The sequence below is a fragment of the Passer domesticus genome, chromosome 1 (genome assembly GCF_036417665.1).
Source record: "Passer domesticus isolate bPasDom1 chromosome 1, bPasDom1.hap1, whole genome shotgun sequence".
In the NCBI taxonomy this organism is placed as follows: domain Eukaryota; kingdom Metazoa; phylum Chordata; class Aves; order Passeriformes; family Passeridae; genus Passer; species Passer domesticus.
In genome coordinates, this window is record NC_087474.1 from 31208537 (window position 1) to 31234645 (window position 26109).

Below are 26109 nucleotides of genomic sequence, written 5' to 3' on the forward strand. Positions count from 1 at the left end.
GAAGAGGAAAACAATATGGGTAAAATACACACACACACACATATGTTTTATATGTAATTTTAAAATTAGTGATTCAGTGGAATTGAAGATGATGCACAAGAGAATGTAGTGGCATGACAAGGGGTAATGGATTCAAACTGAGAGTAAGTTTACATTAGGAAAAAATTCTTTACTATGAGAGAGGTGAGGCACTGGAACAGGTTGCCCCAAGAAGCTGTAGATGCCTCATCCCTGGAAGTGTTCAAGGCCAGGTTAGATGGGGCTCTGAGCAACCTGCTCTAGTGAGTGGCATCCCCGCCCACGGCAAGGGAACTGAAACCAGATGATCTTTAAGGTCCTTTCCAACCCAAACCATTTTGTGATTCCATGACTTCATGCATGAAGAAAGTATATTTCCAGAGAAAGCACTGAGCATTCATTATTCTGGTTGACTATTTGCATTGCAGAAACGACACCAAGGACAAATGACACCAAATCCACACCAAGGACTTCTTACGCCAATACGTGACACACCTTCGTTTACTTTGTTGTGTGTTGTGGAGGCAGAAGCTGACATTTCTTATCCCCTCTGAAATGTGCCCTCTCACAGCACAAAACCTACCCTCATGCTCCAGACCAAGCAAGTCTGTGTGGGGGACTGCCAGGATTAGTCAGCACTACTGATGAGAACAACAAGCTTGTCAGAAGTGCTGCGTGACTCAGACTGACTTCCACCAGTCCTTCCGCACCATTACATTTCTATATTGTCCCTGCACATGCAGAGTAGCAGCATTTAATGACTAAACACCACCTTATTTTAGGAATCAAGCTAACGAAGCGAGCGCCGTGCCATGTGAAGGCTTGTTTCACAAAGGCTTCTGCAGTTTCACAGTGACATTCTTCCCACTTCCTTGAATTAGCAGGTGTATTTATTACCTGGCAGCTGTGGGCTGGGAGAAAACCCCCATACTGAAGTCATCTTTAATACAGAGCCAGATTAACATAAAACATGAAAAACAACTATTACAAGCTCAGTGCAGGCAACCAGCTGTGAAGTCTGTAGGAACAAATGTAATTTCTGTAACTTGTTACTAATTGCCTGTAATTCCTTTATACACCCCTTTCCCCATGAATTGTCCAGCAGGCTCTCAATTATACTTTCATCTTCAAATACAGACAGTATTTTGGAACACCACATTTTGGGAAGTTTTGAAATTCATGTTGTCTTTCACTAATCAATAGCTATTCGACCCTGAAACGACGTAAGAGCCCATTTCAAGCCTTTCACTCACGGTAACTGAAATTGCAAATCCTACACACCTAACAGGACAATCACAGCATCAGGCGTAATTTGTACCTTTTGCAAATGAAAACTTACCTATTCCAATGCCTGGAATCAGATTTCCCTTCTCACCCATTTAAATGATGGGAAATTGAGTTTTGTCCTTTCAAAAGACACAGTTAAACACTGACATCCAAAAAATAGGAAACTATGCAGTAAGATCTCCCACTGTTGCCCTCTACTACAGCTCTTTCATTCATCCAGCTTTCTCTACAGCACTGCGCCAGAGACTACATTTGTGAGGGCAAAGGAAAAAAACCCTGAATTAAATGCAGGATCACAACCTTGGACCTACAGAACAGAGCTTGCTTTACACAGGAATTTCTCTGCTGATGGCCATGGGAGGCCATCCTAGAGAGAAAAGCCCAGGAGAGCTGGAGGATGTTCAAGAATCATCTCTACCAGGTTTAAGAAAGGTCTATGGCTACACACAGAAAAGCAAGCAGAGGTGGCAGAAGGCATGGAAGCATGAAGCAGGAGCACCTGGCTAGACATGAAAAAGCAGCATACAGGAGGTGGAAGCAAGAGCAGGCGACCTGGGGAAATGCACCATCCAAGCATGCACAGGTGGGGTTAGGAAAGACAAACCCCAAATGAAGTGGAATATGAAAGGTGGAAGGCAAGGGGAAAAAGATTTAGCAGAGAGATCACCAGCAACAGAAAGATAAAAAAGGCACCACAGATGAGTGGGGCAGAGGAGCTGCTGACAGAAAAGGCCAAGGCACTGACTGCCACCTTTGCTTCTGTTGTTACCAGCAAGAACAGTCCCCAGAGCTACCCTGCACACAGGGCAGACAATGGCTGTGTATCAAACCACTGTTAATATCCACACCACCAAACCTACCAATCTGCCCAGGTAGTGCTAATTTACTGACAGGATCACCATCTGCTTCTGCCAATTTGCAACTCGTGCTTGAACTTGCCCTTCACCCATCAGCGTTTCTCAGCCATGGTGTCCCTCCTCACAGCGCTGCATTTGCACACCTTATGTTGTATAAAATAGGTACTCAGCATATTTTAAGTAATGCAGTCAACCTTACTATGACTTCTGGATGTGCAGAATGAAAACTGAACAAATATGTAGCTATATAATGTGTATTTCAACAAAGTCTGTAAAGAGGCAAAATTTTCTGCTGTACAAAGTATTCACAAAAGCATACAACTGCAAAAAAACCAAATTTATTTTACTGCCAAAATTATTAAACACTAAAAAGACAATCCTGTAGCCTATACATTAGGAATGTAAGTTTTCCTGTACAATCAAGAGAACACTTCACTGCAAAACAGGTGAAAAACTGTGTTTCTAAAACAGTGTCACATAATGAGCTGAAGAATGAAAGTGTGGCAGTTGCTTAAATTCAGGTTCTCATGTGAAAGACATACATCTATAGACTGATGCAGATGTTCCAGAGACTTCAGGGAATATCAAATGTGCACATCTAGTCTTAGAAGTAGAATTATACAAATACAAAAGGCAATATATTATACATCTATATACAGCACGGTAAGCCTCAAAGACCAACAAAAGGTACTGGACAATTACATTGGAAATTTCTAGAATTTCTCATAGGAAACCTCCTTAGAGAGAAGTGTGGCTAAAACAGCTCTATTTCTGTACCTTTCAAATTTGTTAGGTAATCAAGGCAATTCAAGACATTTAAATCCATTCAGAAAAGTCACTGCAGCTCTACAGCAAGTGGTCAGAGGCCATACGCTTTTTGCACAAATGTTACATATTCTCACAACAAAAATAATTCTTCTCAGCTTCAATGAGTTTTGCAAGTGTTGCTGTTCAAAGCCATCCTTGGAAAACAGTGTCCTCTGATTTGGAACAGTAAGGTCAGTTACAAACGTCAGCATTGAAACAACTTCTCTCATTACAATGTGAGATGATTCACTCCCACATAACATTTTCCCTGCAGAATGGTGCAGCTGTGTCTGTTTGGAAGGTATTCATCAGAACTACCCACTCCTGGGCAGACTCATGTGTGGTGTCTTAATGGGTTTCCTTTACACTGTTAGCAGACATCTACTTCTTTAACAAAGATTTTCCATCTGACAGTGATTGGATAATGCTCAAACCCCCAGAGTGTGACAATTTTAGAAATATCTGCTTCCTGCCCAACTTCCGTCATCACCCTCCCCACCCCTCTCCTAATCCTGCACCATGGATATTTGGTCAACAAATAATTCTGCCCTCACTCCCCTTGTGCCTTTTTTTTTTTTAACTGTTCAATTTTTAAGAAAAGAAAGAAGCACAACTCAAAGTTTTGGTACTGCAGAAAGAAATTCTTTAGACTTGATCAGTATGAAGGTGTGATGCCAGCTCACAAAAACACACTCCTCACTGGGTAAGTCACTCCAGAGACAAATACAAAAGTGTTTATATGAAGCCACATGTGTATGGACAGAACAGTCTTTAGTAAGAGCCTTTTCTTTTATAATTTTCTCCAAAAAAGTATGAAGATTTATGTTATTTCAGTTGTACCAATATGAGCCTATGTCTTGGGTTCAAGCCAGACCAGCTGGATAAGAAGGGATAAACAAACTTCATTTCAACACCATTTGGCTTGTAGTCAGGAGTACTGGAAACATTATGTTACATATCTACACTTTATGACATTTCAGATCCTAATTTGAAATCCTAATTATTTAGAGCTAAATCTTCCCAGTATAATAAATATCTTTTATGCCAACACCCAGCTTGAAAGAGTGTCTACCATGGAGGTAACAAACAATTATGAAATAAACCATCAGAATTCTCAAAAATTCCAGCCCCTCAACACTACCTCACAACTAATACCATAACAACAAAATTTGTCTACTGCAATTTTATTTATCCATTCTAGTTTCATGTCAATTTAAATTACTGCAAATTTTTTTCTAATGTACTCTTTAGATCCTACACTGCAAAAGTGGATTAGGAAACTGCTGTAAGTTTTGCAGGTTATTTCTTTGAAACATCTAGATCAAATTTCAAGGGAAGGAAGAGCTCTACATTCACTGGGTGTAGAGACAGCCAATGCCAACTATCAGCTGCTAACACCCTGCTGCTGCTGGTGGCCATGCATGTCCAGCAGCCAGATAGATGCATTAGTCAATGTGAAACAAATGTCCTGTCTGATGTGTACTGCAGAAAAGCCTATAAAAAAGAGGCTACATTTTCTGCTGTAGAAAGTATTTACAAAAACAACCCCAAAGAACCAGTTTTTTTCTCACTGGTCAATATTAAAAAATAAACAGGGCAAATTTGTATTTTATCCATTAGGAATATAAGTTTTCATGTAAAATTAGGAAAATATTTCACTGTAAAAAGGTGAAGTACTGCATCACTAGAATAGAATGGTGTCACACAACAAAATGAAGAATGAGAAATTGTGGCATACTCCTTTAAATTCAGGCTCTTGGGTAAATATGAACACCGACAGAGTGATAGGGTTATTCTGCATACTTTGGTGCATTCTCAGGAATGTACACATCCAGTGTGTGGTCTTATTAGTACAATTATACAACTTACTTACTCTTTTCATTCATTAACCAGCTTATTAATTGCTATAAACCTGAATGACATTAGCTGCTTAAAAGTTACTTGTGCTTCAGTTTAAGTCAGAAGTATCTACTCATCTCCAAGCAAATGGGAAAGTCTACCAGAACTTTAATGTTTGTTTTTTTACAATGTTCTTGATAAAAATGGATTATCAGCCGCAGAGATCTGGACAGTTGGGAGCAACTATGCCTTAGATCTTCATCCTACTTCTCCACTCATAATGATATATTGTCTGTTCATCACCTAGTAACTGCTACTGGAGTGGCTTTGTCAGCAGCTGCTTCTTCAGATTTCTGCATAAGAATTTTTAATGTCCATTTTTAATTAAAATCCTAATATTATAAAAATTGTTGTCAAAGTCACTGAAGGCTAAAGGTTAGCTAAAACCTTGAACAGGTTGCTGGTTTAGAATTTCGAACTAGAAAAATAATAGATATAAAAAACCTTAGGAATTACAGTGCTACTTATATTTACATTATAGTTCCCCTTTGTGCTTGCAAGTAACTGAAAGTACACATCCTTTGGTAGTGTTCTCTTAGTCTCAAGCATGAAATTCCTGTTAAGCACATTCACACTCCTGATTTGCTTGAGTCAGTGCAAGGCTCATATTTCTACATAACACTGGTACACAAGCACATCTCTTCCTCACAGACAATAAAAATACTGATGACTGGCTTTTCAGTGAGTAGTTTTGGAACTGATTTTAAGAATCTTAAAGAAAGAGTCTGTCACATAATTTTTAAGTCTTAAGAGTGACTACTATAGCAATTGATAATAATTCCCAGCCACAAGCTCTGCTGCTGTATTACTTTAGGCCCAGTTTCAAAGACATACAGATAAACCAAAATGCATCTAAAATTGGACTCATACAGGCATAAAGAAGTACAAACATTGCTACATGTACTAACTACCAATACAAAAGCCACCAGAACACCAAACACTGAAGTGATGCTTCTAGTTTGTATTTACATGTAAGCACAGCTCACATGTAAGACAATGTCTGTTCTTACAATGCTCTTCCACAACTGCATGGCGATACTGCAAGACTCCTCCTAAAAAAACCCCAAGTACTTGCAGTTTTGCCTATGTCAAGTGGAAGACAAAAAGTAGAATCTGGGAGAGACACTATTTGTTCCCACACTGTACATCTGTAAGAAGCCACACACCTTGGCCAGTGACAACCAAACAATTAACACTTGTTCACTTGTTCAGCTGGTGAAGGTATAAACTTTCCATGAAGCTGTAAAGATAGCAGAAGCTGACTCAAAATAATTATAACTGTTGTCTATTCACTGTTACTGTCACACATGAGCCAAGTAAGAATTTACGGGTTTGAGACTTAAGGAAGTAACGTATGGCATATTAAGAGCTTAATGTACCAATATCAGGATAAAGTCTCAGTAATTTATTTTTTATACTGGCCAATTTAATATCAATCTGTTGACAAAGTTATGCTAATACTAGGAGGTCTCTGCTGATTAGGTTGTTTGCTTAAAATAGGAAGATCTGTTCTTTCTGTTCCATATATCAATTTTTCCTCCTGAAGACTGCAAGCTGAAAACCTGTTTGCCTCTGTACCAGAGACACCACCACGATTATTTGGAACTGGGACACCACTGACCTGTTCAAAGGATTTACTAAACACAGTCGTGGTCGTTCTGGCCAGGCTATGGCTGCCAGGCTTAGGCAGGGACTGACTGGTTGTCAGTGTCAGTCTCTTCAGAGAGACAAGCTCTAGATTCTCACTCATGGCTCTCTGAGTTTGTTTCCGTGATAAATGCTCTCTGCAGGTTTCCCCTTCTTTTTCTTTTCCTCCGGGTTTGCTTCCTCCAGACCTTCGCTGGCTCTTCCCCAAGAGGTTCTTGCTGCTCATGGTGCTGCTGTTAGATAGGGCAGACTGACTTGTACCAGAAGTAGCCCTAGAGTAAAACCCTTCATCGGTTTCAGATACTTCTATCAGTTCTTCTTCAATTGCTAAGTCAGAATTATCTGCATGATAGAAACAGAAATAAAAAATTAGCAATTGACTGTCTCACATTCACTGATTTTACATATTATTCAATTTTGATATTTATAAGCATGAAGCCATACAGCAGTAGAACAGACAAGAGAAGACAACGCTTACCTATTCCATGACATTTTGGAATTAAGGTTCATTTGGATATAGAGTTACAGAAAGTAATGCCACATTAACTATATCAAAAAGCATGCCCCCAATCTCATTTTGTTGTGATTTTGAAGGAAAAAAATGCAGTCTTGTTAATTCATGCAGGAAATTAGAAACTTAGAGATTAGAAAGTACCATACAGAACAAAACAAAAGTGTAAATCGTATTTTGAGCAAGTGATCCACTACAGGATTTGGTCAAGCTTGTTAATTACAAAGGTATGTGATCAATGCCCCAGGACACCCTATGGCACCTGCATGTTTAGCAACCCAAGAATGCTTTAGGACTGAAAGGTCACTTTCTGCATCACATGTCTGGTGGTAGGAGTTACACAATTGGAAACTCAAGCACAACATGAGATCTGCAGTACACCATGAAAGGTAAAATTTGGGAAATCTGAGTTACAGAGCAAGATACTTTTAACACCCATTTTGATGGATTTTCCATACCATTGATCACTGGATTTTGTACACTCTCATAAATATGCTCAATAAACTCAAAGGTATGTTGAGTCTCGGTGTATTTTCTCCAGATTAGCTAGTAGATCACCAGATCTACTTTTAAGTATGTCATTGTCTGTGGCACAGGCACAGCTGTGTGCAATACATGCAACTGTGTTATTACACATGCAAATATATTAACTGCATACTTTAATTCTTGAAACATGCAGCAGTGACCCTTTCAATCAACAGCGGTACCTTACAGTGCAGCTACAAGTGCTCTGCTAAAACTGCACTCTGCCAGATGAGTTTATTCCATCCTCCATCATTTTTCTTACAGATTTTTGCCTCCTGATTTCTGGCATGCCTTTGCTGTCAGTTCTAGGTTCTGTAGCTGTTTCCTGTACTCCCTGTAAATGCTGAACATCATTCTCTGCTAGAGCTCTGCTCTTTTCCCCATTCCCGGTCCTCTCTCCAGCCACACTTGTGACACTAATCTCAGGTATGATAAAGTTGCCCAATTCAGTAGCATCATTACCATTCTCTGGTTGTTCTAGAATTAAAGATGGATAAAAAAACAAACAAACAAAAGATGTCTGAAACAAAACATGAAACAAAAGCCAATAGATACAGATGACTTAAGCATTATAAATTAAAGCAGATGTACACATATTAACCTCTTGTTAATTAGCAACATTAGCAGGTATGGAATTTTGCTTTATTTCTAAAATGGCAGTCTTCAATCTTCCAGTTATTGGTCTGCATTACATACTGGAAAGGCCCAGGCTTGATCTTTCAAAACTGAAATTTCTGAGGATCATGGAACAGATTATCAGAAACCAAAGAACAGTTCATAATTCCCTTTTATGACTATATTCTCCATATCACCATGCTAGAGTGACAGTTACTTTTACAATGAAATGGCATATCAACTTCATATATTATCAAGGCTATTTTCAAGACTAGAAAATCTACGCATACAATGTCATGATGTTGCACCTTGGTTGCTTGAAAACTAACAGTGAAACAACAAAATCAACTCAACTTTGATATCCATTTTCTTCCTTCATTTTAAAAACCTGTTTTCAACTGGAAAGGTATTTCTGGATACCACAGAAAAATTAGTGGAGAAGAGCACTGTGGCACAGAAACTTGATGAGACTAAAAATGAACTAAAAGCACAGCTCAGAATAAAGTTCAAGTGAGTCCCTATTGTATTTGTAATGCAGCTCTTTCAGACCTGAGGATTAAGTAAGGACCACACTGCCAGTCTGCTACTGCACATGACAGAAGCTGGCAGCACTCTGAACTGACAGTATGAAGTCCAAAACCAGAGGAATTTGCAATGAGATGATTTTTCACAGTGGCAGCTCTAATGCTCTTTAATTCAACGGATCCCCTCTTCCTCCTGTCCCCTCCCTGACGACTCTTGTGCAGGTACAGTGCACTTCTAGGTCAGGTGCCTCCAGCACTGGGCTTTGGACTACCATTTGTGCTGTCTGCACTGATCACAACTGAGGCAGAAGGTTATTCTGGCAGGGATGGACATCAGTGTCCCCTGGGGTAAGAGCTATCCCTTATTTTACCTGAAAATTCTAATAATCATATGTCTTTCTAACTAATCAATGACCAATCAAAGTATCTATTTAACAAGCTGCACCACCCAAAGGAAGTGGCATTAATAATCAATGCTATTCCTCATTAAATTCCTGATATTTGGGAGGAAACTCAGAACTATTCACTTGTAACAGCACTTTCTGTAAAAGTCTTCTATTTCCAGTAGCAAAGGTGGCAAGAGCTCCATGGACTGGAATAGTAATAACAATAAATAAACAATTGTCATAATGAAAGCACCATCAAATATAGCCCTTTTTTTCTAAAAACACAGAAGCAGAAAGGTTGGTAAGAAGACCAATGCTCTGACAGGCCTCAGTGCTCTAACTTCACTGGAGTGAGGAACTTGTGCCTCTCCAATGGCAATCTGAAACTCCTTCCTGCTCCCCCAGAGAGAGAAAAGGACAGAACAGAGCTTAGCTGTCAGAAAAGTACTGATTATCCAACTCCAAAGAAAGAAGACTCAAAGTACACAGCAGAAATCAGAAAAACAGAGGAAGATTTTTTTTTTTTGTAAAAGGTTCTGTATAGAAGCATTACTCAGTTATTTGTTATTTGGTGGTGTGCACTTCTAAATGTAACATCCAGCTGTGATATCAGCACTTCACCCAATACTGCTGCACTCTCACAGCTAAGTAACCCTTACTACAATGAACTGAGGGAAAAAAACCCAAAAAGTTAAGAGTTTTATTCATTATAATTATGTCTAAAGGAAATATACCTTTCTCTGAATTTAACTGACTACAGGAGGAAACTAATGGAAAAAATAGGATATGGGATTAACACTTTCTACAGGCTTGGGGCAGGGATAACATCCTCCATAGCAGCACACCCTCCTTATTTTATAGCTTTTAAGAACACCCAAACCTTCAGCTTCATAGTGCTTGGTGTGAAGATAATACTGCTTTCAAGCTGGACAGCTCTGGGGGTCTAGCCTTTGAGAGAGAGAGCTATTAATACCCAGTGCACAAGGTAAGGTAACAAAAGAGAAAACCAAGGACACTGATGAACAGTGTAGAGATGAAAATGAATAATTACATCCATTTGATTGTTAACATAGATATACCCATAGAAGTTGAAGGAATAACATAGATATACCCATAGAAGTTGAAGGAATAACATAGATATACCCATAGAAGTTGAAGGAAAATGTATTTGGTGTCACATTTCTGAATGCTTTGAGTAGTACAACCAACTTTGATAAATGCATTTCATGTTTACTAATTGCTAAAACTTAATTCAAAATTATAGTCTACCATATTACAGTTGTCCAGATAATTTACCTCAGACTGCACAGGCAAACTGACTACTCAGAATGTAATTCAATTTTAACCCCCACAAGCTCAAGCTGCAAGTCCTGCACAACTGTGTTAGTATATTTAATTAGTCATAAAAGGACCAGGCTTATACCCTAAAATTAGCATTAACTTCAGATTCTTGCAAGTTACAATTATTTCAGGAATTAATACTGTTTTTAAAAAAAGTAAGAAAATTCTCTCCACAGACAGAATTCAAAGACTAGTATTTCTAAACTACATGAAAGCCAATTTCTGCAGTGAAGAAAAAAGTAACTTCTTGTCCTTCCTCACTAGTTATGTCTTTGTTCTTGTGTTGTGTATCTCACTGATGTCTGATCAGCTCTTCTCAGTCTGTTACATCAGAGTGCTTCTCTTACACTCTGAGAAACACTCTGATGAGCCAATGCCCCCCTCCAGGTGTGACAATTTATAGGCAATCTAATCCAACAGCACTAAATAATTTGTTGCTAAGTAGTGGCTAGTATCAGCTCACTCCATAAACAATACCCATTTGTGATTAGATGGATCTATTTTGCAAATCACCCTCACATTCAGTACCTCTAAAGTACCTATCTGTTAAGTCCAAATTCACATTACTGATTGAATTTTAAAAGTCCTTCTAAGTAACTGCTCCTAATGAACAAATTACAGGAGCAAGTATTACAAGAGTCAATGTTAAGTCAACCTTTATTCAAAACTGACTTCAGTCTAGAGTTCTAGCAAAGGCTAGCAAGATCTAATGTCTGAAAACTTTTATAGTAAAATTAATCTTTTTAATCATAAAGAAAATAAAGCCCATGCTTCTCAGCTGGAAATGTGATTCACTAGGGCTCTTCTATTTTATTTTACACATGTAAGTAGTGACTGAAAATTGCTGCCCTTGCTTCCCCAAGAGATAATATGCTTCATCAGTCCATGTAATGTATAACATCAAATACCTCTCAGCTGTCTCCTCTGACTTCCGAATCCACTTACACTAATTTTTATTATAATGAAAATAAAAATAAAAATAATCCCCCCCAAATACTTTTTTCCTCTTACACTGTGAGAGAGTTAGAGAGAATAATGGTCAAGAGGTATGAGGTTGGTCATCTCATTTCTACCAATTCCAGTATTCACTTTAATTTGAAGAAGCATGTGTAAGCACAAGCTTTGTTATTCTTTCTGCATGCCAATCATGAAGATGTATTTCATATCTTTCTGTCCTCAGGAATTGTGTGGCACTGAATTAGTTTGGTAAGAATTTTGGAAATCCATTCTGACTTTAAAAAGGCTGTCCAAGTCACAAACAAATGGTTTGTTAGGATTTTATAACGAGAATTTTGAGAAGATTAGCTGAAGTGATTTATGCATGGAATATTTACTATTTAAAAGAACACAAATGGCAGTCACTTAGCTAGATACCATAGATTCAGCTTTGGATTCTTAATCAGCCTAGTCTTTGCATAGCCTTCAAATTTACAATTACTCCCACAACCTGCCACATATTCCATTCCAACCCACCTTACACCACATGTTTTTATTCCTCTTCATTAAATCCTGTACTGTTGAGACAAATCCAACATTTTCACAGAAACCCAAACAAAATGTTGGCATGAGCTAAAAAGTCCTTAATCTTTCAGTCTTCATCTCTGAACACTGACTGCTCACTCCTTGCTTGGATTGCACTAACTAGATTATTGCTGTTTCCCTCAATTTGTCCTACTTTATAAGACTCACATAAAACACAGCATTCCACTCCACTTCTGAGTTCAATTGGTATTTTTATTTCCCTTTCACCTTACTGTTATCTGCTGCAGGGCACACCTGTCACACACTTTTTTCCTTGAACTTCACCAAGCCAGACTCCCTGCAAGGAGGCAATAACTGTAGAAACTTCTCTATTTCTGCATTTGCATTCTTATAAGGATGTATCCAATACTCATTTTGTACTACTTTGGTCTCCTGTATTTTCTCCTGTAAACACAAAGGGAATGTTTATTTTAATACACTTTCAATTTCTCTGTATGACCTAGCACTAAGTATCCTTAATCTGTGTTACTCTCCACCATCTCATTTGTACAAGCATCAAAACCCCTCAAAAATAACAGCTAACAAAATTGCCAAGCTTCAGAGGGCATTTGTCCACTTAAAAGCTAAGATATCATACTGTTTTCTTGCATCTGGTCAATAATCCATGCTTAATAACTTTAAGGCCAAAGAAAGAAAGCAGCCTTGAGATGTCAGTAATGACCTACTACTCCATCTCACTAAAGACACTGTTTTGCTCCTCAGGTTTGTCTGATGGTTTTAAGTAGTAGGTTTTCATCAACTGCAATGAAATTTAGTGGTTTTATCTTTCTTCTCTGCCCTTCACCCTCTCTGGCAGCTTACTATTGGTGCAAGTACCACAAATGTGCTCTACCACCAAGTGCTTTTCAACGCTTACCTGAATTACCTCTTGGCCAATTTATGACAAGTAACTTAGCAAAATTTTTCTAACTGTCCATATACTACAAAAGCTCACTTAGTAACATCATACAGAAATTTTAATGGTACTACAAAATCTTCAGAGAGCCTATTAGAAAAGCACTCTTATCTACACTCATGCTCTTAGCCCTGCTACCAGGATTACAAGCCCAACAGAACAACTGCCAATTCTGGTGGCTGGTCCAGTGGCTCTTCCCTCATCTGGAGATGGCAGAGGTGAAGGAATACAACATTTAGACTCACAGAATCTCCTGCTGGTACTGCTACTTCTGCAGTACATTCAGCAACGTTTTTTCCCTACTTTTTAGCCCAGACGTGTTCTGCTTTGTGGAAGCCTTTAAACTAGAGTTTGCCCAAATCTACAGGCTTTGGCTGGAACAGAGACAACTTTCTTCACAGCAGCTGGTACGAGGTGGATTTGGGGTGGAAATGGTGTTGATCTTTTGTTGATCCAGGGGTATTTTTGTTATTGCTGAGCACTGGTTGCACAGAGCCAAGGCCTTTTCTGCTCCTCACCCCCGCCACCAGCGAGCAGGCTGGGGGTGCACAAAAAGCTGGGAGGGGACACAGCTGGGACAGCTGTCCCCAACTGACCCAAGGGGTATCCCAGACCATGTAACATCATACTCAGTATGCAAAGCTGGGGGAAGGAGGAGGAAGCGGGGGAATATTTGGTGTTTGTCCTCCCAAGTAACTGTTAGCAGTGATGGAGCTCTGCTTTCCTGGGCATAGCTGAACTCCTGCCTGCCCATGGGAAGTGGTGAATGAATTCCCTATTTTGCTTTGCTTGCAGGCACAGCTTTTGCTGTATCTCACTAACTGGCTTTATTTCAACAAGATTTCTCACTTTTCCTCTTCCAGTTCTCTCCTCCATCCCACTGTAGGGAGTGTGTAAGCAGCTGTATGGGGCTTACTTGTTGTGTGGGCTTAAACCATAACACCAAAACATAGTAGTTTACCCCTCTATCCTTAAATTCAATTTTTGTTTAAGTACTTTAAGAGAGATGAGGTTCTGTGGTAAAGTTCTTAAATATTTTTGCTTCAGATACTAGAAACTAGTTTTCAGAAGAAAGCAGGAACATAATTTTCTGAGGGAGCACTAATTCTGTATATGTTCCTTTAAAAAAATGGGTTTGTGTGTGCTGTGTTTTTATTAAAACATGGTTAAGGAAATAAAAAATATACTTCATCTTAATTGTATTGAGATTCCCATTCACCGGTCAAGAAAATAAGAACCTCCAAATTGCTGCTTGCTTATAAGCAATAAATATGCGAAATAATAAAATTCTCAATATTATTTTTAAAACATGGAAAAAGCTAAGAATTCATTGCAAAATGTGTTTCTTACCATGCCTTTTCCATCTATGCCCTCTTATAGACATGCTAGTCACAGCATTTCTTGATATTCTGGATGAAGTAGGTGTAATTTCAACCTGAATGCATCTTGTACCTTCTTTACTAGATTTCATGGCACCCTGAGGCAGTGAAGCTTTTATTGCATTAGCAACCTAGAACAGAAGAGATGCACTTAAATTCTGATCGCAAAGGTACAAATTTTAGAAGAATTCTGATGGACATTCTTCCTATTTTAAGAAGAATATCGTGTACAATTCCCATTTATGGTCAAAAAACATGCCACCTTTTTGCATGGCCTATAAAGAATGCCAGTTTGCAATTAGCTCTCAGAACTTACACTTGCCACTTTCTTAAAAAAAAGTTTCCAGTTACAAGATGTGGCTATTCCTCCTGCTGCACCATTATGTTAGTTCTGGAGACTTAGAAGTGCTCTGTTGAAAACAGCTTGGTCACAAGGAAATGTGACACCACGACTAAGGGCCGCGAGAAGCCCTGGGTAGTGTGTGTGCACTAACAGATCCAGATGTTTGCACAAGCTCACACACAGCTTCAGGTTCCTGGTATCATCTTGTATCATGCATGCTCACAGCAAGGACTTCCCAGGCTAAAAATTCTACTCAACAAATTGCTGAGTAGAAAATAAAATACCTACCAGCAGAGGTTCTGGATACAGCTCAAGCTGTGCTCTATACAAAACGTCATCCATAGCTTTACGAGCCAGATCCCATTCTCCATTATAACTGCAAAGGTAAAATTACATGTAATAATTAGCATCTATGTCAACAGATGAACCTTCTTGGTCACCTAACCTTCACAGCTCTGGTGCTCCTTGAGAGTTCAGTTTAGAGAATTGGAATTGCTTGTTTTTGTTAGCAGTAAGCCTGCTAATTAGAGAACACTGAAGTAGCATCTATAGAGACAAAGTTTTCTTTTCATTGGCCACCCCAAGCAGTTAAAAAATTATGTCATTAGCTGTTGATCAGCTAGTCACAAAATATTCTGAAATACAATCAGGATTTTTTAATATTACTCCACCTTTTGAGTATTCCTGTATTACTAGTCTCCATTTATTTCAGTTACTGAGTAAGCTTCACACATTAACATGACTTTCAAAGGGTAGGTGACATCAGCATTTCAGAGAAAAAATATAACCTCTTCTCCTTAACTAGACTGATGTCAAAACTAACCATGTAAAAATGTGAACAGCAGACAATGGCTGGAAAAGTTTTTGCAGTATTTTCTTCCCATCAGCAGTTACATCTATCAAGTGCTGCTCCAGCAATTGTTCCCCAGTATGACACAGGTAACTTCAGCCAACTACTTGGAGAACTGTCTCTTGCTACACACAACATCTGCCCATAGAAAATTAAATGGCTCCAAGGTAGTGTGTCTGAACAAGTACACAAATTAGGCTGGCATTTTGTTTGCATATTAGAAAAAAAAAAAAAACAACAAACTACTTACAAGGCATAATAGATCCCTGTTAGCAATTGCACCATGAATTCAGATGAAACTGGAATCCTACTATTGACTCCCTTGTACTTTCTCACTTGTTGGCGAGGATATCCACAGACACAAATTCTAAAGAAATATATTTGTCATTAGTAAATAATGTGAAACCACCCTTGTAGGTTATAGACTTTCAATACTTTACCAGTACTGATTAGTTTTTAGAAGCCCTGAGTTACTTCTTCTAGAAATGCAAGAATGACATCCAACTAAGGTAACATTCTTATGAAGAGAGACTTAGTAGTTGCCCAGATGCAAAAAAATCTGGATTTACAACTTGAGATCAGCACAAAATATTTTGTGCTGTAATTTTCACATTTACAATCCATATCTGTAATTTGAGAAAGTGATAAAAATTGAATTAGACTTACTAGAAGAAAACACATTTATTGTAGATCCTAAAGAAAAACCCCTAAACTCCCCATTGCTCAAACCAATTAAAGGAGTCATTCTATACATCCAAGTAACAGAATATAGATTCCACTACATCCAAAAAGGACACTGAAAGATATTCAGAGCTTCAGACACATATTCCCAGTATTCTAACATGCTGTCTATTCTAAATTGCTGTCAGGGTAGGATTTTCAGTAAGCAGATGAATGACAAAACCAGTCAGGAATGAAGAACAATGAAAAAAGTTAAATTGCACAACATTAAATTATTCAGTATCCAAACATTCACCATTTTGAAGCAGAAAGACTTGCTTGCATCCACTGGTAACTTGCTTGGGGTTTTTTTTGGATGCTTTAAAAATTATTTATTCCAAATACAATCAAAACCTAATCAAGCAGAATAAGCAACATCAGTCTCCTTTCCATAATCCTTAGCTTCTAAGTGTTTTTACCTCCTATATTAAAACAGTTTATCTAACAAAGATCTCGTAATTACTCTTGCAAATATTGCCAGGTGCTTCAAACTCCAAAGTCTCTTAAGACAAGGAAATCTTACAAGCATTCATTATCATGCTTTAGTTGTGAGAGAAGCCCTAGGAACTGTACTAGAAAAAAGCTGCTGCAGGTGACTTTTTGTCTCTTGGGTTTCCTGGGTTAAGGAGAGCATTCTAATTTTTCCCTTAACATACAGTCCACTTTTGAAAATCCACAGACAAACATGCTTACTACCCATTTCTCTTCTTTGAAAAAAGATACTGATCAAAAAATAGACACCATAATTAAAGCTGAGGTAGGCTTTGTTTTGTTTTGAGGTCAGGAGGGGCGTGTTGGCATTGTTACTTTTGTTTTTTGAAGGAACAGCTGATTTTGGAAATGCTGAATGTATCCATAAAAATGGGTGTAAATCAAGTTTCAACACCTACTATAATTACAAGAAAGTTTAAACCTTCACAGCATCTGAATTTATTCAGTAAACCTGCAATGCAAAATATACCACACTTCTAAAAGACACTTCTGGTTTTATTTAGTTAACACAACTACACCTACTGTTATGAAAAACAAACAGTTCCCTTTGACTTCTCCTCTTAAAGGAGAAGCTTAACCTACATATAACCCAGGTTACTGCTCCCCATTTTGAGATTTCGACCCAAAGTTATATAAGATATACTTTAAAAGCAAATAATGCAGCTGTAAACACGTACGAGAAGAAGTCAAGTTTAAAAGCAGCCTTTGGGAACTCAAAGCTTGTTTTTATGAAAAAAGTTCAAACTGACTGCACTTCAATTTGGTAATGCCATTTCAAGAGTAAACAACCTACAGAAATTACCTTGAAGAAATTTGACACAATGACTGAAGAGACATTGCAGGCATGTAGCTTAAGGCAGCATTGTAACAGAGCAGAAGGAAAGTCAGCACTTCAAACCTGGGATTTGAAAGAAACATTGGAATTCCATGACCAACTTTATTTTTTAAAAGAAAACAAATTTACAGGGAAATTTTTAAGAATTATTTGAACAGATCTGGCATTGTATTTCAATTTAATCAACAACTGAGTAAGCTTCTCCCCTACATGTAAGGAAGTAAAAGGCCCTGCTGATCTTTCTGCATCTACATTTACACGTGTTTAGAAATAAAAAGAACACATGACAAAACATAACATACGCCTATCCTCCTTCAGTCTGCAACTATACTACAAATGAGAAGCTCAGATCCATTAGGGACTCTCAAGCAAAACCCCATGATACAATTTCACCTGTTCTGGGCTGTCAGCATCTCCCTCTGAGGATGAGGTCCACTGTACACAACCCTGGACAAACCGTGCTGCGACAAAGCTCCTTCCGTGAGAGCCATGGAGCCAATGCTGGAAGGCTGAAGGAAAAAAAGGGTCATTCAGAACATAACAACCTCAAATCTTGCTAGAATGCAAGTGAAAATAGACAACAATAAGCATCACCATATTTATAGATGAATTTTCAAGAAGCTTAATGTTATCTGATTGTTTAGATGTTATCTGTTCATTTTACACCAATAAGGCATATGGCTTCAGAAAAGAAAAAAAAATACATAGTTGCTGCATGGGTATTGTACAATTATGACTATTCCACCTTAAAAAGGCCTCAGAGACCAATTAGCAGTACTCAGAAATCTCAGAAGTATGTCCTTATGTCATCACACAATGTGTTAAAACTACTTTTCACTTTTGTTGTTAACAACCAGGCCCCCAAAGCACATAGGGCATTTCAAAGACCCAGTCTTGATGCTCTCATTGGCTTGAACTCCACTCCCCTTCACATTCTGGCCAGTGAGATGCCTGCAGCCTTGGAAGATATTTGACTGGCCAAGACCCCTGACACTGATGGTAACACTGCCCTTCTCACTCAGGAATGTCACTTTGTAGGTGTCACTTACTTCATGATAGACCGAAGGTTTGGACAAAGATGGAATTGTGAAACTCAGCACTTTGTTATGTCCCTCTTTGTCCACTATCTCCTGAAAAAGACAGAAGATATCAATGGTTACACTGTACTACAGACATCCTCAAGTGTTAAATACTATTTATTATAGGGACTGATAGGGATACCATAACAATCCAAGCTGCAAGCTAGAAATTATCTCTCTATTTGCTTTCTATCACAGCACATTTTGTTTGTTTATGAAAACTCTTCAAATAACTTAGCCAAGGGCACATCCATTTGCATAAATAACCCACATTAAAACACTAAGAGGAAACATCATGTTTAAAACAGCATTATCTTTTCTTAATTATATACTATGTGCTAGTTGTGAAGGTTAATGATCAATAATTCTGTTCTGAAAACTATTAACCATCAAGTAAGCACTCAACAAGTCATTTGTTTTGGAAATATTACAGCTCTGGAATAACTGCAGCCTCATATGGTTTGACAGCAGCAGACCACAGCACTTGCAAAAGCCCAAGTGTGATAACTCACTCTATGGAATCAAAAGAAGCATGGATGCAAAGCTTTAGAGAAGCTGCTTTCCTTCTGAAAGATACCACCACAGCAGCAGCTGGCAGCCTTCTTGCTCCTGTCAGTTAACAGAAGACTAATGGGTAAGACAAAACAAGATGTGGTTTTGTACCACAGAAGAGCACTGGAGTATTAAAAAAAAAAATTAAAGATCCCAAGCAGACTTGACCAAAACAAACACCACACGTTAAGATTTTACTTCCCACTTTTCTAAATTGCAGCAGCTGATTTCATATATCCAGAAGTAATAATTAGAGAGAAGTTTCAGTGTCTCCTAACACCCATGAGCTGGAAGGCTGAAGGTCTAACTTCACATAGTAATTATCAAAACTCCTGTCTTAAAATAAAAGACAAAGCAGTAAAGGAGACTGAAAAGGATCAAAAGGGCACACAGAGCTGCTCCTTCTGAAAAGCTGCACAGCTTCTCCACTCTCCACATAAACCACTGATACTTTAATTTTTAATATTGCTCCTGGATAAATGTGGAAAACATGTTCCTCAATATATAGGAGAAAGGGAAAGAAAATGGCTACATCCAAACTTCTAAATTCTAAAAATATCAATATTTGTATTCTTCATTATAATCAGATTTGTAATTAAGTTTCAGGAGTATATTTCAAGATGTATTTGTAGCGTATGATGTGTATTAAAGTGTATGAAGTGTATTTAAAAAAAAACCCTGATGACTACAGCTAGGAAAGCAAAAAATTTCAACTGCATGCACTACCACTGTACATCCCTAAGCTGAAGGTAGAACAATCCAGTTCATGATCTCAAGGCTCAGCCACAATAATTCCAGACCCCTCACAATGCAGCCAATTTAAAATTATTCTGAGCAATATTTTTCATTTTTCATTTTCCTTCAGTAAGAAACTGCAGGACTCCTGCTGAACATGTTAAGTTTCCAAGAGTCCACTGTAGATATTTACACAGCAATTACTTCATATTTCCTCTTGGTTTTGAACACATAAAGTTGTTGGTTAAAGAGAAAATAAGTATCTGAGCAGGTCACCTACTACCTTTTCAACCTGTACACTAAAGAACAATACCATCTTGATTGTTTCAGTTATAAATTTTATGCAACACCAACAGCAGCAGGGAAGAAGTCAGTGTGAGTACAAGGCACTGTTTTACCCTAAGCATTCCTTATGTCTTAAAGCAAAATGGGGAAAAAAGTTCCCAAAAGTCATGCTGATCTACAGCTTCCTAGAAAAGCTTGCTGTGAAATTCTTATGACTCCAGGCAGCTGGAAATGGAAAGCCAAGTTACTAATTGAGAAAGAAACTCTTCACAGCTAAGAGAGGATGTTACCAGACTGGTTTCGAGCTTAACTGAAATGTAATCTCTTCTGGGAGAAAAACAAGTGATTACAGCCACATCTATGAACTACATCTTAAATGACTTCATTGTGGATATAAAGGAGTGAATTGCCATAAGGCAGAAGATAAGAGCAAATGCTTTTCAGGAATGTTCTTCTTGTCAGATACAACTAAGCATACAGAAAAGGCAGCAAGCTTGTACTCTGCCTCACCAGGAGTAGAACATAAGGGCTCAGGTCTTTTAAATTAGACTCCTGGGTGAAAAAGACATTTCCACTTGCTTGGTGAAGACACCTATAATTATTTCTAGGACATGGATAGCAGCTGCCTTCTCCAGATTTTCAGATGAAGAGACTTGAAGTTCATCACTATTTCACTTCACAAAAAGCCTTCCTAAAACAACCAGAAAAAACTACACAGACAAGAATCCCAACAGACATAATAAAACACTAAGTTATTCAAAATGCCCATAAAAAGACTAAAATATGGTGCTTTTAAGGGCTTCTTATTAATTCTGTAATTCAAAGCATAGATATAGCAACAAACAGAATATTTTCATAAGAAAGTATTTTTAAAATGTCAAGGTTATTTCCAAATGGACGCCTTTAATTACTCAAAGCTAAGCAAGCTGTTCAGCAGTCAAGTATTAGCTGAAAGTTATTTTTTGGTGGTTTCAATCCAGATACTCAAAATACAGGCAACAATTTCAAAAGCAGTGCCTCGAAAAGTTCTCAAGCAGAATGTGAGTTTAATCAACATACCAAGAAATAAGTAACAAAAAATTCAAGAAGAAAGAGCAGAGAAAATATTGACCAAAGAATGAAAGTTCATGTTGTAGATTTCTGAAAGACACCAACTTGAAGAACTGAGACTGAAATAATCAATTCATTTTAATTCCAAACCAAAATGTTGAAATACAAACCAAGTTATAAACTCCCAGGAGAAGAGCCTCTATGCATCCACTGCTCTGCAAATCTCTGCTGGCTGAGACAGCAAGATAGCACCACATCAATTCTGGCAGAAACTGCAGCGTAAACCGCAGCAATTGCTCCTCACCGCTGCGGTAGAACTCAAAGAGCTGGTGGCAAACTGGCTCCAGAAGCTGAAATACAAGTTACAATCACGAATGAACAAAACATTAAATAAAAATAAATTAATACCTGCAATTTTGTCTGGATCAATCCTTTAGCCAAAACTGTAAACTGATAAAAATGACATTTTAGTTATCAAGGCATGACTATAACTGCTCAAGTCACCTTACACTTTCATGCCTATAACACACTTTTGTATGATAAAGTGGAGCCATTCATCCTACGTGAATAAAAAAGATTCCAATGGCTGCTTTGCCTTGTTTATGGCTCACTTCCTCCAGCCTCAGAGTCAAAAAATAAAGGATAGTTATCACATCCCTCATACCTCTCAGTATCTCTAATATACAGGAAAAGTACCTGAACAAAAAGGCCTTGTTGTTCTACAACTCCAACAGCATACACTAAATGAAGCTAGAAGCTTTATCCATCTAGTGAGAAGAGCTGTATAACACTTAAATTCCAAATATTACAAAAACTTAGTATACAATAGAATCAATTTATTTTCCCACTTTCATTATAAGCTTCTAGAAGCTTCAATGTATTTATACACTTGAGAGAGAAATAGGAAGCCTCAAGAGTAATTTTAGAATCAAATTGGTTAAAGCTGATACAAATGGATGTAAACACTGAACTGGAAGTAATACATTGAGCTAGATCAAGATTAAAAAAGATTTTTAAACAATGAAGTTATCAGCCTGCCTGTGTTCCTGGATTTAATGTGCCTTCTTGTGCTACCACCTACCTCTGATATAAGGATGAAACACTGTGTTAAGCACCACCTGCCAATGTATGGAAATAAGGAGATTTCCTAATTTTCTCCAATTAGAAAATATTGTCAAAATCAGCAGGCACTTTCAAAGCCAGCTGAACTACTAAATTCAGTTCTGCTATTCATCTAGATCACAGCTTTAGTTTTAGTAAAGTTTTCAGAAAAATAAGAAAGCCAATTCTATATTCATCCCTTTACTGAAGCAAAGGAGGCAAAATCACCAGGGAGACCACGCTGGAAAAATACCTGCTTGCTTTCCTAAACTTTTCCTCCTGAACATGGAAAAAAAGTCGAGTCAACATTTCTTACCTCCCAAAACTACTTCTGAAACTGAAAGATCTTAGCAGATTTGAGTTCTTTTTTAAGAAGTTATCTGGGACAATCTGATCCATTCTAAAAAAGAGGAACTTTTAGCTTCTGAGAGATATAGCTTCACTTTGGAAAAATCATCCCTGAAAAATCTACAGTAAAGGCAAAAAAAAGCCATGCCAAGCTAAACTAGTCATGAGTTTTAAGAGCAATATAGCAAAGATCCTTCTAGAAAACCTTACCAGCAGAACTGTGCTCCATATTCAGCTTATATTTTTTACACAATTCGCATCCTTCCCATAATGAAGTATCAGTTCTGAATGATGCGCTTGAACTTTAAAAGGCCCAAAAATAGCTGTGACAGGTATCCATGTTTACATCCTTATCTCACTTGAGACAGCTTTGTATCAGAACATTTAAATGCATAATCAGTACAAAACCAGATTTTCTTCCTCAAAATGCCACCACATGCTACAACCTAATATCAAAATGCACTAATGACTGTTGCTGCTTCAAGATATCATTTTGAACTAAACAGTTCTAAAAGAACTAGACTGAGACATTTCTTAATGCTGGAACAGAAGAACATCCAAGCAATTTCATCCCTCTTCCTTTTAAGCTGCACCCAAGTGTGTTAAGACTCCAAACACTTGCTATTTCCTAATGCAAGTGCCTGTTTGGCTCCTATCTAAAAAGACAACAAGAGTGTTTTAAGTAAAAAGCAAAAGAACGTCAATCTTAAAAAAAAAAAAAAATCACATATTTATTTAATTATTTTTGCCCACTGGACATTTTTAGTGAATTTTAAGTCCTTTAAATCTACACATCTTCTGGACTCTCCCTTGCACTGAACTATATTTTTCACCTAGCAAGTGGCCCAAGAACCTCAAAAGTAACAAAGTCTTTACTAACACAGCTACTATGAAGTGGATATTAAACAAGTAGTCCATTTATCTTATAAAATGGCTAATAATTTTTTTGGAAAAGCAAACCAAAACAACCCATATAAAAAGCAAATATGAACCAGCAGGAAAATGCAGTTACAGATGCCAATACCCATGATTACTTTTCAAATGCTTAAAAAACCCCACATCTATCCTGCAAAACAAGATTAATCACAATTTTACGGTACTCATAATTATTATAAGTACATATATTCAGAGGTGCACAGATGGGGCTGTTTTGTCCATTTTTGCAGTATTTATAGTGTTCATGCATTAACCCTTCCCCTCTACATTACACCCGTGAGATAAGAGAGGACAGAACATACTCTCCACAGTACAACAAGCTGACATTACACAGCAGATAACAGATCTCAAATAGCAGTTGAAAGACATTTAACTGCTGCTTTGTAATTATTTTCACGATGTGGAAAGCTCCAAGTAGCCTCTCCCACAAAGCAATGGATACTTGGAGAACAGTCCAAAAAAGATTTAGGACTTTTTCTCAAGGCAGCACAACACTCAGTACCAGTACTAGCTTTTCATTGCAATTCAAAGTCTCTCTTACAGGGAAATCTTCAATACCTTGCTCCTGGAATTATGCCAACAACCTTTTCAAGCAGAAGTTGCAGCAGCACCCTGCTACTAAGGCCCCTGAGAAACCTACTGATAGTCAGAAGTAGTAAGAAATCAAAGAAGTCATGAAAGTATTAATTAGGCTATCAACAAGGAGACTCATCAGATTAATTTACATTTTTATATGTATTCTGAAGACCAGACAGGCTTGACTCAGTAGTTGGAATGACTCAGAATGCCTTTCTGAGCAGCAAATTAAAATTGCATTTGTTCTTTGCTGGACAACCTGGGAGTTTCACTATCAGCATTCTCTCTAAAAGCATATATACGAAAGCATTTTATCCTCTGACTTTTAGTACTGGCATAATCTCAAACTTTGGGAAGATGCCTTATTTCTGGGTCATTTCAGAAGAATTAAGGATTTGGTGCAGCATTAAAATAATGCACAAAAGGATTTCTGGATGGTACAAGGCAGTTAACAACACACAATTAAACCCAGATCAGGATGTTCTGAACATACCTGGACATTTTAAAACAAGGGCAGTCATAGGGTACAGAACCTTCTTAGTACAGGTACCGAGAAAAGCTGCCCTCCTTCCCCACAATTTTTTTCATATTTTGCCCTTATTTCAGTTAGAGTACATTCACTATACAAATCCATGTCTTTATATCATATGCATTTCAAACAAAAAACCTAAAAAAACCTAAGCAACAGTTTAAAAAGGATGGCTAACCTTACTTTGTTCTTTTGCATTGTACAGACAAGCTTCTGACACCAAGATTCACATTCAAGTGTTAATTACAGAAAGAATTCTGTCAGACACAAACATCTTTTCAATTCCTTAATGCATTTCTCAATTCTACATCCAAGTCCTGAAGCCCATGAATGTGCCCTACAAGCTTAACTATGATCAGTAGATTACAAAAATACAGATTTTTTTTTTTTCTATTATAGTATGTCATTGCTAAGAACAAGCTTTCTGAAGGAGACTCTTCATCAATTACCTAGCATGCAAGGTCTTGGTTTCATTCTGCTAGTGTTATGTCAGACATTTCGGGTGAGAGATCCAGAATACTCACTTCACTCTGTGGCTCCTGAATTACTTTGTAAAGAGATGAAATCAAAGCAGTCTTGTCTTTCAAGCTGGCAGCATAGCTGGATATGGATGTTTCTGGCAGTGTCTGAAATAAAAACACTATAAGCAATTTCTATCATTAAAATATAACAGCTATTTCAACAAACAATTTTCCATTAGAAGTCACTGTTTATCAGAGCTTACTATAAACTAAACCTTGTTTCACAAAGAAATACCCACATTTTCAGACCGTGGCCAGAAGACACACTGCACTCTATTACTTTGCAATTTCATATGGAATGTAACAACAGCAGAGGGGAAATTGATCCAAAAAAAAGTTACAAAAATGCAACAGCCACTGAAATTTCACTGTGAGATGTCAGTTTCATGAAACTTTTACAGTTTTCAGATCCATGCTTCGAGGAGTTCTTAAGACTAACTGTACACAGGTAGTGAACATTATTACCAGATACAGTATTACTATGGAAAAGCACAAATTCCAATTAATGCAAATTCTATCTCTTCTCTAACACTAAACATATTTTCTGCCAATACTTAAGAAGGTAAAAATCTAATGTTTTTAACAACTCTTTTAGAAGATGTATGTTTAAATGTATATAAGTCTTACAGTAATTCTGATCTCTAGTCCTTCAAAGAACTCCACTCTACAGACAGGAAAACATATTTCCAGTGTATCTAAGCAGACTAGGAGCAAAACCTACAGTCATGTCTGGTACTCAAACCAATAAAATCATTCATCTATGATATACATTTTCACTGCTCTCTGTCAGGAAGTATGTAGCCCCAAAGAGACATGGAAAAAAAATCCCTTCAAGCAGACATTTGTATCTATCCCATGATCTCAGCAAAACCCAAGGTCACTATCTTTCTTTTTCTACAGGATGCAAACATTCCTGAATACTTC

General features: G+C 37.7%; 1 protein-coding gene across 8 annotated transcripts in view; it reads right to left on the reverse strand.

Moving 5' to 3' along the window:
• Positions 1 to 2484: 2484 nt before the first annotated feature.
• Positions 2485 to 26109, reverse strand: part of HYCC1 (hyccin PI4KA lipid kinase complex subunit 1) — a 43151-nt gene continuing 19526 nt past the window's right edge. For 3 of the 8 annotated variants that reach the window (XM_064412242.1, XM_064412252.1, XM_064412232.1), the window contains exons 3-11: positions 25189 to 25304; positions 21345 to 21524; positions 18523 to 18603; positions 17867 to 17982; positions 17441 to 17536; positions 15677 to 15793; positions 14865 to 14952; positions 14205 to 14364; positions 2485 to 6857 (exon numbers count right to left, since the gene is read on the reverse strand). In XM_064412242.1, the coding sequence (XP_064268312.1) occupies positions 6301 to 6857; positions 14205 to 14364; positions 14865 to 14952; positions 15677 to 15793; positions 17441 to 17536; positions 17867 to 17982; positions 18523 to 18603; positions 21345 to 21524; positions 25189 to 25304 (1511 nt within the window). In that variant the 3' untranslated portion in view covers positions 2485 to 6300. Of the gene's footprint in view, positions 6858 to 7733; positions 8029 to 14204; positions 14365 to 14864; positions 14953 to 15676; positions 15794 to 17440; positions 17537 to 17866; positions 17983 to 18522; positions 18604 to 21344; positions 21525 to 25188; positions 25305 to 26109 lie in introns of all 8 variants that reach the window. The other 5 variants (XM_064412262.1, XM_064412260.1, XM_064412276.1 and 2 more) reach the window with 4 other exon arrangements.